The sequence below is a fragment of the Urocampus carinirostris genome, chromosome 17 (assembly GCF_059441175.1).
Source record: "Urocampus carinirostris isolate Australia breed hairy pipefish chromosome 17, RoL_Ucar_1.0, whole genome shotgun sequence".
NCBI lineage: Eukaryota > Metazoa > Chordata > Actinopteri > Syngnathiformes > Syngnathidae > Urocampus > Urocampus carinirostris.
Window position 1 is genome coordinate 25,738,397 of NC_142365.1, and position 14,772 is coordinate 25,753,168.

A 14,772-nucleotide genomic window follows, 5' to 3' on the forward strand; every position below is an offset into this window, starting at 1 on the left:
CACACAAAAAATATTGATAAAAATAAGTAAAACAAAAAGCAAAAGATCAGCAGTGTCTAAGATTAAGAGATTGAATGCACTCTGCTTTGGAGCAATAAATATAATTAAAATGAGTCCAAATTTGGCTCATTTTTATGTTTTTTATACTTATAATACTTTCTTTATTTTTTTGTCTTGCGTATTGAACTCTACAATTACCCAACACCTATAGAGCCGTTTCCATGTTTGTAAACTAGTTTGACGTAACCAAGCTGCGCGTCCATTGTTAAGGCAGAACAGCAGAATTCGTGACAATTTATAGCAGCCCATTGAAACAAAAAGATTAATAGGAACTGCCCAAATTAGAACAATGTATGTAATAGCAGCAAGCTAGCGACTTAATTTTAGTCATTAAAGTTTATCAGCTCTGGATTCCCTCCTTGACATATACTGGAAAAATTGGCCTTGGAAGTGCTCAAAAACTGCTTGAATTCTGTAAACAGATGTACGAACCCTGAAAAATGACAATGCCGATTTAGTTTTTCAAGTTGAGGTTTGCACTTTATCCTTGCATTTTCTGAGCAGCGTGTTTTTATCTTTCAGCTTTTTCACTCGTACCCACCGGCCATGTCGGGGCTCCCCCCTGTCATCCCCCCCACTGGACCCTTCAGCTCACTGCAGGGTGCATTTCAGCCCAAGGTATCAACTGCCTTTCTTTAACACAGTGGTTTCCATAATATGGTCCACGGACCCCCAGGGGGTGAAAAATGTCCAGGGAGTCTGCAACTCAATGTCTGAGACAGAATAATAATACATTATTTTTATGAATCAAAGAACAAAAAAGTATTTTTTTTTCTTTATCGCTATGGCTCACATCCTATTTATACTATTTTGAGCCCAGCCCACACGAGTGATTCAGGGGGCACCACGACTAAGCCCTACAGTGCAGGTATTATAGCGTAGAAAGAAAGGCGAGAGAGGACATGTGGCACAAGAGGCAGGAGTGGACTTGATTTTAAATGTTGTTTGCGCTGCACGTGAATTGTCTGGAAAAGAAATCAGGGGTTCAAGATGCTTTTGGCCTAAATCTTGACACGATGCCGACGAGAATTAAAACACTCTTTAAACTGTCATTCAGAAGCCATCGGTCGACAATTTGAGAACAAGTCGATCAGCACCTATATGTTCGAAAGGGTTGGAACTCTTCCCAAAACTCTGTGGAATACTGTTTCCTTCGTTACTATGTACAAATGTAAAGCGGGGTTTTTAACTCGATTAGATGTGAAAACAAAAACTTGAAATCATCTGGAAGTTAATAATGATATGACATTTGCCCTTTTTAGTGTTGAACCACGTTTTGATTTATTGTGCAAAAATCAATAGCAATAGTACATGAGCCACTATAATTGAGTATGTCTTTGTACCAGAATGGCATAGCTGTGTCCAGCACTATATTATTGACAAAAGTAAAGGTTGGGGGTCTGGGAGCTTTTTGAACAACTCCCTGGGGGTCCGGGCCCAGGTTAACTTTGGGAACCACTCCTCTAACACCAATCAGGATAGTTTGTACTAAAATCTATTTTTCATCTTGTGTTTTTTAGACTTCCAATCCTTTGGATGTGTCCTCCAGACCTGGGACTGTCCCACATACTTTCTTACAGAAGGACCTGAGGGTGAGACAACAGATTTTTGTCAATTCTAGACTACAAGCAGTTACATATTTTCTACACTTTAAACACTGCGGTTTTAAATAATGTGCGGCTTCTTCTCGTTTTTTTTTCCTTTTTTTGTTAAGGCACCAAGCTGCTCTTTTCCACAATGCTTGTGCTTTAAATACAAAACAGCACAGTGTCGTCTTGCTCCATTTATGACTAATTTTTGAGAAATTAGTCCGTGTTTTTGCAAACATTCACATAATGTAGGGCTGCAACAACTAATTGAAAACAATGATTCAAATCTATTAATTCCAAGTAACTCATTTCCCCCCTTTCCTTCCCCTTTGCAGCTTGCTGATCCCTTTCGGCCCATTCTCAGGGTGAGTCATCAGGCCCTCATTCTGAATTTGCACAGCAAGTATACAAAGCACTCGCTGGGTCTGCACGATTTTGGTAAAAAAAGAAGAAGGGTGAATTTTCTGTGCTAGTTTTTTTATGTTTGTGAGTACTTAACTCTTGCATACATGACCTACCAATATATACTTCTTCTATGAGTGGAGTCAAAAATTAGTGGGGGGGGGGGGTGAAAATACTAATGGCAGCATGTCATTAACATGTTTTGATGAATAAAAACCCATGTGGTCATTTTTGATCCCACTCATGCATCATGGGAAATAGTTCAGTATAAATAGTGTGATGCATCAGGGTTAATTCTAGTGACAGGGCCGTCAGACTGTTCAGAAGCAAATACGTGTCTGTATGATGTCACCAGTCACTGGTCCTTTTGGAGTCTCCAAATGGCCCTTTTTGGTAACACCTAGACATACCCTTAGAAAAATATGTAGAATACTTCTGTTTAGTTTTTCAAATTGTTATCAACTTCTTGGGCTTCAAATAAGGGTTTTAAATCTATTTTATGGTTCCAAAATAGGATGGGGGTAGGGAAACTAAGGACTGAGGTTTAGGCTCCTTATGAGGGTATTCAACTGAGTTTAGGATTCTGAAATAGGGTTGAGGTTTGGGTTTACAGCTAGAGTTAGGTGTAGGTTTAGGCCAAAGGTTACCAAACTTTTGCAGGTTAGCACCCCCCTGGGTTTCCCAGTGCATTCCTAGCGCCCCTCCCTCCCAACGGGTGTTTTCTTCTGTTCCATGTCCGCTTCGTCAAAAACAAAATAGGTCCAAACAAGTGATGTACCGCCCTTCTTGGGTGCAAGCTTCGTTTCCTTCTCCTTTGTTGACTCTAAATGGTCCTGGGAAAATTGGAAAACTTCCTTTGAAAGTCCTTAAAAAGTGCTTGTTTTTGTCCAAGAAAAAGGTGGGAGTCATGTTGTATGATAGTTGTATGTTTGTGTCCTGTGCTTTTAGAAACCGGGAAAGTGGTGTGCCATGCACGTCCATACTGCCTGGCAGATATACCACCATCAACAAAAAGTCAAGGTGACCATTCTTTGGATTTTCCTGCCCTAAAAATCTATGTAAACCAGTGATGTGTCATTCGCAAACAGGCTTTTGTAGCTAGGAAGTGAATGGCCATTTACTTCTCTTGCAATTGGTCATATCTACTTTTTCGTGGATTCCGTGACTTTGAATTTGTTGAGTATCTCTAAAAGCGTAGAAATTGTTTTGTATTTCATCTTAAATATGATCTTTTATGTGTTTTTGAGGGATTCACAATTAGGTTTTTTTACATAGAAATGTAAAGTTCATTCTTTTGTTTTTTTAGTTCATATGTTGTTGCACTACAAGTTCATATTTTCAATTGACATTTTGTCACGTAGTGTGGTTTTTAACTATTTTGAGTTGCTTGACTTTAAAGTTGCCTAGTATAAAAACGCTCAGTTGTGAAATTATGAATGCTATTAGAGTTTAGTAGAATAATAGTTGTTTTAATGTTTAATTCATTTTGTCCATCATGTTACAATTATATTTGGAATATACTAATAAAAGGGACCCCCAAAACCTGTCTTTTTGTTTCTTCGTTATCAGCCTTTTACTTCTGTTTTTGTTTTGTTTTTTCATTTTTTTTCTTAATTGATTTTTCCTTTTTTTCTTCTTTTTTTCCTAAATTGATTTTCTTTTTTCTTGGATATTTTCTTCTTTTGTTTTCTCGTATTTTTCAATGTTTTTTTAACTTTTTCTTCTGTTTCTTTTTACTTAGCCTCTTACTTACAAAATTATTTCTTGCTTTTTTAATTATTTTTTCCCATTCATTTCATTTTTTGTTTTTTTTCTTCCTTCATTTTCTTTTTCCTAGCTTTGTTCTTGTTTTCTTGCCTTTTTCCTTTTTCCTTATTTTTTCCTAGTCTTTTCCTTACTTATTATATTATTATTATTATTATTATTATTATATTATATTACTATTTACTCTTTTTTTCTTTGAAATTTTCGTAGTGTGTTTTTTGCTTTTTGTTTTTTCTTCTCTCTTTTCCCTTTTTTGTTTATTTTTGTTTATTTTTCCTTTTTGTCTCATGTTATTTTTCGCTTTATTTTTCGCCTTTTTCAAAATTATTTATCCTATTTTTCTTTTGTTGTTTTATGCTTTGGTTTTGTTTTTTTCATTTGTTTTTTCTTTGCTTTTTATTTTTTTGCTTTTTCTTTTTACTTTTTCCCAAGGTTATTCCTTGATGTTTCTTTCCTTTCTTCTTTTTTCTCTCTTTTATTTTGGTAATTTTTTTTCTTTTGTTTCTTTTTTAATTTTTGTCTCCTTTTTCTATTTTTGCTTTATTTTTTACCCTTTTTAAAGTCATGGTTTGAATTATGTTAAAAAATACTTGGTAATATGGATTAATGCCACAACACAAATCCGAAGAACCGTTTGGGAGCTCTTTTTAGTGAGCCGAGTCCAAAGAGCTTGTTCTTGAAAAAGAGAGGGAATTTCCCTTCCCAGCGTAAACATCTGATAACAGTGTTGGATATGCTTATAATTTCATATCCATCTGACATAACGTAGATGAACAATTGGCATGATGCGTTTTCCATTTGTTTCTCTCTTTTGGTTTTGGCGCCTTTCAGCAGCAGATGCAGGTGGACCCTCACAAGTTAGATTTCGGCCTCAAGCCCGAGTTCCTGAGTCGACCTCCGGGACCCAGTTTGTTTGGGGCCATACATCATCCCAGTGACCTGGCGCGGCCTGCCACTCTCTTCTCTGCTGCAGGTGACAAAATGGAAATATTAGTTTAGAAAAAAGAGGAAGACTTGATGAGATACCATATAGTGAGGACTACAAGGCTCAGCTTTTGCTACATTTCAAACACTGCAACTCTAAATACAGTGGGGCTTCTTTTTATTCTTATTGTGCCAGCACTGAGGCAAACAGCGAGCTGCTCTTTTCCACAACGCATGTGCTCTAAATACACAACATTGCGCTGACATCTGGAAATATTTACTACACCCTTCTAGAGGAGAAAATAGTTGCTGTTTTTGCGATCATTCACATAGTACATAACAGGAGCAAAACAAGACGTTTAACAGTTTCTTATAACATATTTACAACTTATCATATTTAATTTTTCCCACCTCAAATTTAGTCCTCAATTTATTCATCCGAATTGAAAAGCAGAAGGTATCTATAAAAAACGCTACACTTTTCTTTCTGTGTCATCAGCGTCAATGTAGGGTCGCTGAAGTTTCCTCTAATCCTAGACGGATGATAACAAGCAAATGCAATTTGGTCTGTCACTGCGACAACCACAAATGACAACAATATAAAAGGACAAGTCTGCGTCGCGATCTGGCACAATTCTCCTAATGCACGTTGGTCTACAAATAAAGGGCTCAAATTTGCTTTTTCTTTCGGGCATTTCTTTGTCATCCATCCATTATCTGCACCGCTTATCCTCAGTAGGGTCGTGGGGGTGCTGGTGTCCATCCCAGCTTTCTTTGGGCAGTGGGCAGGGGACACCCTGAACTGGTTGCCGGACAGAAAATTCACTCGCTCATTCACACCTAGGGACAATTTGGACGGGACATGCATGTTTTCTGATTTTAGGAGGAAATTGGAGTTCCAGGAGGAAACCCACTCAAGCACAGGGAGAACATGTAAACTCCGCACAGTAAGGCAGAACTGTGCCGCTGACATGCTAACCAAGGAGCTGCCTTGCCGCCCTCTTGAATAGTCACTTAATCATCAAACACACAACATAAACAACCTCTAGCAGAACTGAAAAACGCAAGCTGATAATGCCGTCAGGTGTTTGGGGGTGGTCCGGCCATTGCCGCTCTGCAGCCAAAGACGTCAGCAGCAAATTCCCCACATTGATGCGAAAAATGTGCGTCAGGCTTTAAATATAAGAAATGGACGTGAATGTGATCATTTTGATAGCTGTTTAAAGTGTTGCTCTTACAAAGACAACATTAAGTTTTTTTCTTAAATTTGAGCACACAGCATTTAATCAGGTGCGCTATGTACTCTGGAATTTAAGGTGATAAGATGGTCACGGCCTTCGAAAAGAATTCTGCTCAAATCCTGAAACAATCTTTTGAGGAGCCATATTGTATAGATTCCCTACCCATGCTTTATTGTAACACAAGAATTAATTTGAATGTTGTGTTTTCAAGGTTTGAAAAAAGCTTGTTAATGCTTTAAATTGTTGCCATGTTTCTTACATTAGATGTTGGGCTAGGGTTAGGAGTTATGGTTTGGGCTTTAAATAAGGGGTTTAAACATATTATATGGTTCCAAAATACGATTGTGGGTTAGATATTTAACTGAATTTGGGTTTCTGAAATAGGATTGGGGCTACGGTTACAGCTAGAGTTAAGTTTAGGGCTAGGGTTAGAAACTAGGTTTTGAGCTCCATATTCCCAAATAGGTTAAGAGCTAGGGTTACAGTTTAATAAAGAGCTAGGGTAAGGAGCTAGAATTTAAGCAACAAGTTAGGGTTTTAAACCGATTTTAGGGTTCCGAAACAAGGTTGGGGCTAGAGTTAGGGTTTGAAAATAAAATTTAGGCTCCCGTTCTTTCGATCTGCGCTGGATTTGTTCTTTGAATGGTACTGAATTTTTTTTTTTTTAATTGGCTTTGGAAGTCCTCAAAACGTGCTTGAATTTGGCCTTGAAAAAGATGTACGACCCCTGTTTTTTGTATTGCCCTTCATCTCAAGAAGTCTCAAAGAGCTGCACAACCAGGCTCCTCATAAACTATAGATTTTAGATTTTATAAGTGTGTCTTAAGTCTCGATTTTAACACTTCTACTGTGGTTGCAAATTGTATCTCAGCACCAGGCCCCGAATGGAGAACGCTCTAGAATCTTCAGATTTCTTTTTGGCTCTTGGGATCACAAATAGACCAGCATCTTTCAAAGCAAAGGCTCGGAGCAGGAACATAGGAGAAAATTAAGATAAATTGGAAAGTTGAGTCCATGCAAAATTGACTCACTCAGACTTGTTGTTTTGTTTTTCAAATCATTGCTCAACAGAACTTTACATTCCTGTAAAAAACATTTTTCTACAGCGAAGCTAACAAATGTAAATGAAAAAACAAGCATCTGTCAGAGATGAGCGTGTTATATTCCTGATCAGAAAATCGCAGCTCCTTTTCGCTTCACATAAATTGGCATTAGTTAATAAAAACTTTATATAATAATAATGTACAACTTTTTGCATTAGCTAATGCTGACAAAATCATGTTTAAAACATGTGCATGTTGTGATTAATCATTAATATGTTAATTAAGTAATATAACCAGCACTTTCACAGATGTATTTGGAGAAAAACATCCAAGCCAGCTAATGATCAACTGTGACAGAAATTTACTTCATAATTTTTTTTTTCAAGGAGCTTAGTGTATCGGATCCGAGACCATTTATCACCGCATCAAAAAAATCGATCTTTTGTAATCTTAGCCCTGTAAGAAGGACATTTTGGACAGCATACGTGGTCGGGTCGTTTCATTTCCACTGTCATTGCTACATCTGATTTGTTTCTGTTTCCTGTTTCTGTTATGGACATCTTGTTAGTTGCTTTGCGACCACTTGTTTCTGTTTTTTTTCTTTGTTCCTTGCATTTCTACCGCCATGCCAGGTTTGCCATTTTTTGTTTCTGGTTTCTTGTTCCTACATTTTTTAAGTAGATTAGTGTCCACTTATCTGTTACTTTGTTCCTTGCATTACCATTTTCTGTTTCTGTATTTCTTTCTGGTTTTGAGATTGTCAAGTTTGAATTTGTTTGGTTTGGACATGTTATTAGTAGTAGAAAGTGTGAATTTCCCTATGGGAATAAATAAAGTATCTATCTATCTATCTATCTATTAGTTTTGTGTCCCCTTGAATGTTTGGTTACTTTGTTCCTGGGTTTGTTAATAAATACCGTCCTTATTTAAGTACCCCTGCCTTGGTTCTGGTTTCCCTTTCTTGGGTCCAACCCCCAAAATCGAACAGTTTTTTTCTATTGGACTGCAAAAAATCAAATGTAACTTGTCCCCCATACTCACCTAGTATCAATACTAACAGATTTTTAATAACAGGAAGCGGTAAGATTTATGCCGCATATCAGTGGGGCTTTATGTTTTGTTTACGATTTATCTGAGGTGGTCCCAAGTGCAACAATTTGTTTGATCAATGCTATGTATTCCCTTTTTTCTGAGGTTAAAAATAAATTCTTGCTTTGCCTTTGCAGGTCCAACACACCCATCAGCAGGTCCTTTCAGCCATCCACAGCACCACCCTGGGAACTTCCTGACCCCAGCACCTCACTTAGGTAAAACTGACTTCACTCAAAAAATTAATTTGTTAACATTTAGCTAACATTTTTTGCTCTTCAGAACCTTTCAGTCGGCCACCTTCCTTTGGCGGGCTGGGAGCTCTCAGCTCATCAGCGTTCGGAGGCCTGGGAAATCCAGCACTAAGTGAGTTAAGCCTAACGGCAAGGATTTTCTTAAGAGTAGACTGAATTGGGGCGCATAGCAGTTAGGGCTGCTACTAAGGACTATTTTTGTGATCGACTAGTCACCGACTATTGGAAAGATTTGTCGATTAATCGGAAGAATGACAAAAATCTTAAATTTAGAATATAGTTTATTTAATGATGTGGTAAATGTTTATTAACATAGGAAATATAGGTACAATGAAAAATGGATCATTTTTGAACATACCGCGGATTTGTACAAAAACTTCAAAGTCAACAACAGCGAAAAAACTTTCTTTTGAATAGCCCTGAATTTCTTCCTTTAGAGGTACTGGAAAAATAGAAAAATTGGACTTGAAAATGCTTGAATTTGGCTGCAAAGAAAGTGTACGAACCCCGTAGCGATTTTTGTAGACAATGTCAACTAATCATTGCAGCCCTACCTGAATCCAAACGCATATTGGTGTTGATATGCATTTAACTTGTGTCCTGCTGTGCTTTTCCACGTGCTGAATCCCTGGCGGCGGCCAACTCCATGTTCGGCCATAAAGAAGCCCCCAACTCGCAGCAGCACTTTGCCGGCAGCGCCGCCAACAGCCACCACCAGGAGCCCTGGAACCGCCTGCACCGCACGCCGCCCTCCTTCCCGACACCGCCGCCGTGGCTGAAAGCCGGAGAGTCGGAAAGAAGCGCCTCCGCCAGCTCGCACGAAAGGGAACGCGACTCCGACAAACACGACTCGCTCAGCAGCAAAGATGACAAAGACAGGTTGGTTGGGCCTCAAGGAAAGCAGTCTCAAAGTCCAAATTGTAATTGTAATTTACTACTGGTTATGACCAACACCTTTCTCATAACATTGACTCTGCAGACGTGGATGTGCCGAGCAAGTTTAATGAGTAAATTTACTTGTGAAAACATATTTTCCTACCATTAATGTTCTATGATATGTATTTTTTTCAATTTCCCAAGTTTTTTTTTTATGAAACCTCACTCTTACAGGAACTTTAGTTTCAGATGCCTTATAGTCCATTGCGTCTTTAATATGAAACAAAAAACTCGCAAAAGAATGATTTGAATGTGCGCCTAATAATCGGAGGCGTCTCATAGTTTGGAAAATACGGCCCATGGGCCAAGTGCGGTCCACGGGAAGATAGTTTGAGGCCCCCGGCTGAATATGACAGTTTAAAGAGACATTGTGTATTATTCAAGGTCTCCCGCTGGCAAAAAAATGATTTAAAATAATCAGCATAAATATATGAACTGTCAAGTTCAGGAAGTCCGAAATAGTTCGATGACAGATATACTCCATCAGATAAGGGCCAACATTGATCCGACAGCTTTTTGTGCAGTCCTTCAATACTGGCTTTCTCGTTTGTCAGGCACATGTGATTAGGAGCAAGTGTGGGGTCTCCAGTTTGTGTGCCTGTTGGCGCCCTCTAGTGGACTGTGGCATGCTAGATCCTAAAGAAAATTAAGATTTCCAATGCTTCAAAAATATTTAAAATAGAGATTTAATAATAAATGACTTCAAACCTTTATGTATGAATCTTTTTTATATATTGATTCAAAAATAGATTCATAAAAGGTTTTTAATTTCTTTACGGCTCCAGTTTTTTTTTGTTCACTTTTAGTTCTATTATGGCTCTTTTATAAAATTGGGTTGCCGATTCCTCATATAGATAGACCATACTTGGGGCCGTAATAAACCAATTTGGGTACATTTTGGGTCACCCCCATTTGTTTTTCTAAGCATTGGTTCATACAAAATGCCCGATTTTGTATTTTATTTCTTCAAAGGAACCCACAAAATTGTAAATCTGTTAATTGTTGACTCAGATAGGGTTATTTCTTACCCAACTTTCTCTACATAGTTCTTTTGTCGCTGCTATTCGACTTGTCTCTGTTTTCTTAAAAAGTGCAGAGAAATAAAACTAAATGCCAAAAAATTCAGATGTATTTTTTAAATGGCTGCAAAGATTAGGTTTTCCCTTTATAGTAAAGAATTTGCAAATTTCATTTGATTATATGATTAAAAAGACTTATTAAAATGTATTTTTGTGATATTTTTTAATTGATGGTAAATCTTTACATTTCACCCTTTTAGATAAATAAGGTTTATAAAATAGTCACATCTTGGTTTTATTACTGGTTATTTTATGTTGTAAATATTAAAAAAAGGACTGTCAAACCTCCCCTTTAGGTGTGCTTTGTATATACGAATAATGTTGGCAAAAACATGGACCATTTTCTCTAAAATGGCGTCTTAAATTTTTCCAGACATCACAGTAGAGTTTTGGATTTCGAGCGCATGCGTTGTGGAAAAAAAAGCTCGCAGTTTTTTGGCTGGTTCCACAAAAAACAAAAAAAATGTGAGAAATTTAGCATCCATTTTCTTCTTATTTTTGTGTGTTACCAGGGAATCTGTCGAGAAACGTCACTCGAGCCACACCTCTCCAGTTCCAGTAAATGCCGTCAGTCATCTCGGTCACAACCGTCCACCTGAGCACCAACGGAACCACCTGACTCCTTCTTCTGGAGACCTTCAAAGAGACAAAGAAAACAAAGCCAAAGACAGAGAAAGAGACCTCTCTGACTCTTGGAAAGATAACGGCGTAGATGACCACAAGCTCAAAGACAACGCACACTGCGAAAAAGATGCGTCGGACATCCGTGATGGGAGAACGCCAGAGGACAAAGTTTCCAACAGGGGGACGGCCTCACCCTTTATCAGACAGACCAGCCTGGAACGTCCCAATGGTGGCCTGAGCAGGGAAATGGCGGACAAGAAGGCGGAGCTTCCCTTTGAGCATAAGAAGAACAGTGAGGTAAAAGTCAAAGAGGAACGTAAGGAGGACCAGGACAGAGCGGCCGAGAAAACCAGAGAGCACCCGTTGGCGACGCCTACCCTTCACCCTCCCTCTTCCATGCCTGTTCCCATGGGGATGCCGGGGGTTCATCAGATCAACAACATGAGTGGACTTGAAAGAACTCGAATGGTGGCGCCTTTCATGGGGATCAGCCCCATCCCAGGCGCTGAGCGCGTTCCCTACCCTGCCTTCCACTGGGACCCCATGCGGGACCCTTACAGAGGATTGGACATTCACCGAAGGGACCCTCTCGCCAGGGATCTGTTGCTCAGGAGCGATCCTCTTCACCGTCTGACGGCACAACGCCTATTTGAAGCCGAGCGTTCCTACCGGGAGCGGGAGCCCCACGACTTTAATCGCGAGCACCTTCACCCCCTCGCCTTGGAGCAAAGGCGGGAGCACGAGCGTGCACAGTTGGAGGAACGTGAGCGCCTCCTAAGGGAGGAGTACGACCACGGACGCCTTCAACCTGCCCTGCACCACCTCGACGGACACTTGCCACACCACGCCCAGGGCCTCATGGGACCGGGGTTAGCAGGCATGCACTACTCAAGGGTCAGCCCGGCAGTAGCCGCCGCCGCCCATCAAAACAGCCTCATGAATAAAACTCCGCCCACGGCTTCACTCAGCGCCCCGCCTCCGCTCATCCCCACGCTCGGCCCCAGGTCGGGCTCGCCTCGACGGACCGCCCCCCTGGCCACGGATATCAGAGACAGACCTCCTCACAAGGACATCGAGACACGGTGAGCCCAGCCTTGACCGGGTCACGCTAAACTTAGCACTTAGCTTCGGGCCAAGCAAGACTGTAACATAACTCGCCCACACGAGGGATTGATTTTCTTGGGACAATAATCACAGAAACTTTGGCTTTTCCAGACTTTTTCCAACATTGCTCCAGCTTTTTCGTGTGGGTGTGTGTGTCCAGTATTTCTATTGTATAGCAAAGTGGAGCGCAATTTTGGAATGTACAGATACGCACTGAAAGACAGACATGTGTACATAACATGTATAGTCACTGCTCGCTTTGTATGATTCATGGTACAAATATGCAAAACGGTGACTTCAAAGCTTTAATTTGGACAAATGTACATAAAAAAGTATTTAGGTAGTGATTCTGAATCTGTTTTTGCATTTTTTCTGATTGGAATAGCAGATTAGCATCGTTCCAGAGATTCCGAGATTTACTATGCAAAAGGTCTGGCCTTCCGTCATATTACTCGAACGCATTCTTGCCACAACCAGACCTGAACAGCGTACAATACTATTCAAAGGTTTGGGGTTGCTTAAAAACATCCTTATTTTTCAATGAAAATAACATGAAACTTGTCATAAAGGCACCCCAAACATTGTTAACGTGGTAAGCTACAAATGTCTCTTTAGTAGAAAGCTAATGGATCATTAGAAACCACTTGTGCAATTATGTTAGCCCAACTGAAATCGGTTTAGCTGGTTAGAGAAGCTATAACAATGGCCTTCCTTTGAACTAGTCCAGTATATGGAGCATCACATTTGTGGGTGTGACTAAACTTACAGAATGGTCAGAAATAAATAACTTTCACGTGTTACTAGACCATACTAGTCCATTCTTGTTCCAGAAAATAAAATTGCCAAGAAACTGAAGACCTCTTACAACGATGCGTACTGCTCTTTTCAGAGAACAGCACAAACAGGCTCTAACTAAAGTCATGAGAAAATTGGCAAAATTGAAATTGTTTCCATGTTTCTTAACAAGTCTACGATAAAATGACGCCAACACTGCTCTCTGGTGTCTTGACTTTGCCATTGCATTTCTTCTTCCCCCTGATTAAGGACTGCTGGCATTAGTTTGTTTGGCATTGTCCAATGAAGCGTCATCACTCCCTTCCGGTTGCGACCAAGAAAACATGTGCATGCTACACTTAAAAACAGCACTATGAAATGCTTATTTTTGAAAAAATTATTTATGTATGATGGGCAATGCAAAATGACTACTACAATCATCACTAGTTTGAGAAATAGATGCCTTAATAAAGGTCTTCAACTCGCAACTTGGTTAAATAGCCACAAAACACCAGTGTTTGAAGCGAGAAAGAAAAGCCATATTTGAGCTTTAACAGCCAAATGAAGTGATTCATATGGACAAAAGAACACAGACATTGGACAACAAATGTGAATCTTTAATGGAAAACTGTCAAACTATCAAAATGATCTGGGTGACCCCAAACCTTTGAACAGTAGTGTATACCAAGACAAGTTTTAAATCGATTGGACCCAACAAATATTGTTTTCAGAATCACTCGGTACCTTAAGACAATCCAACACACGATATGGTTTTCAAAGGAGAGAACGGGCTCAGTTCTGGTTTTCCAGAGAACGTGTCATTGTAAATTTGCCCCGACAAAGGCGTGACTTTTGGAAATCGATTATGTTGGTGTATTCAGAGTGCTTTCATAAGTCTTACCCGGATAAAAAAACAGTTAACAATGTTTTGTTTGGAAAGAGCAAAGATCTATTTTAGTAGTAGCGCTTCAAAATCAGTGAATATTTCGTTCAGTGTTATTTTAAAAATGTTTACCGGAGCCATTGTGGTTAGTTGATGCATATTGCGAAGAGATTGTCAACGAGATTTTTGGGTTTTTTTTTGCTTTCAACATGTACAGGTGAAAAAAAAAACTATTTGTAGATTATGTACAAAATTGTCCAAAAGAATTAAGCGACTGAATCTTCAGCATGCCCCATTTAAACGTGTTATGTAAATTGTGCCATGTTATTAAAAAATGTGTACTGAATTTGTGTTGTTTTTTTTCAGTTGAAATGTATCTTTTTCAATGGAAAATATATTTCAGGGGAGGGGGAAGAAAAAACCCTTCTTTTATCAAACAGGGCATTCAAAGGAGCATAGAGGCCATTGGGAAATCTGGAACGACGGAGATTGGCGACAGGCAGCTCTTTGACGCTCCCTAGTGGCTCCCTGGCGCTTTTTGATAATGGAAAATGATATGAAGGTAGGTAGGTAGGTAGGTAGGTAGGTAGGTAGGTAGGTAGGTAGGTAGGTAGGTAGGTAGGTAAGTAGGTAGGTAGGTAGGTAGGTAGGTAGGTAGGTAGGTAGGTAGGTAGGTAGGTAGGTAGGTAGGTAGGTAGGTAGGTAGGTAAAGCTTTTGGGGATGTTGTTTTTTATTTATCTTTTTTATTTTTCTCACATTTTTTTTACCTGTCCAAGATTTTGTTCCGTCACTAATCTTATGTCTCTACTTATTTTTCTACTGCGCCTATTTTATCATCATTCTAATAAAAACTGTACTTAGTGTTTGGGTGTCAAACAGGCATCCCTGACAACCCTGAGGGAAGTGCAAGAGAAAAACAAGTTGCAGAGTGAAATATGTCCACTTGATGTTGCCAAGGCCAGGTGCCTCTAACAAACTTGTATTTCTTTCCCTCTATTTCTCTCT

General features: G+C 39.4%; 1 protein-coding gene across 5 annotated transcripts in view; it reads left to right on the forward strand.

The window, feature by feature from the left end:
- Window positions 1-14,112, forward strand: part of auts2a (activator of transcription and developmental regulator AUTS2 a) — a 495,511-nt gene extending 481,399 nt beyond the window's left edge. For 3 of the 5 annotated variants that reach the window (XM_088321276.1, XM_088321279.1, XM_088321277.1), the window contains exons 11-19: window positions 583-678; window positions 1,581-1,652; window positions 1,985-2,014; window positions 3,000-3,071; window positions 4,647-4,788; window positions 8,250-8,330; window positions 8,395-8,478; window positions 8,990-9,245; window positions 10,894-14,112. In XM_088321276.1, coding sequence (XP_088177402.1) covers window positions 583-678; window positions 1,581-1,652; window positions 1,985-2,014; window positions 3,000-3,071; window positions 4,647-4,788; window positions 8,250-8,330; window positions 8,395-8,478; window positions 8,990-9,245; window positions 10,894-12,091 — 2,031 coding nt within the window. In that variant the 3' untranslated portion in view covers window positions 12,092-14,112. The remainder of the gene's footprint in view (window positions 1-582; window positions 679-1,580; window positions 1,653-1,984; window positions 2,015-2,999; window positions 3,072-4,646; window positions 4,789-8,249; window positions 8,331-8,394; window positions 8,479-8,989; window positions 9,246-10,893) is intronic. The other 2 variants (XM_088321280.1, XM_088321278.1) reach the window with 2 other exon arrangements.
- Window positions 14,113-14,772: the final 660 nt, after the last annotated feature.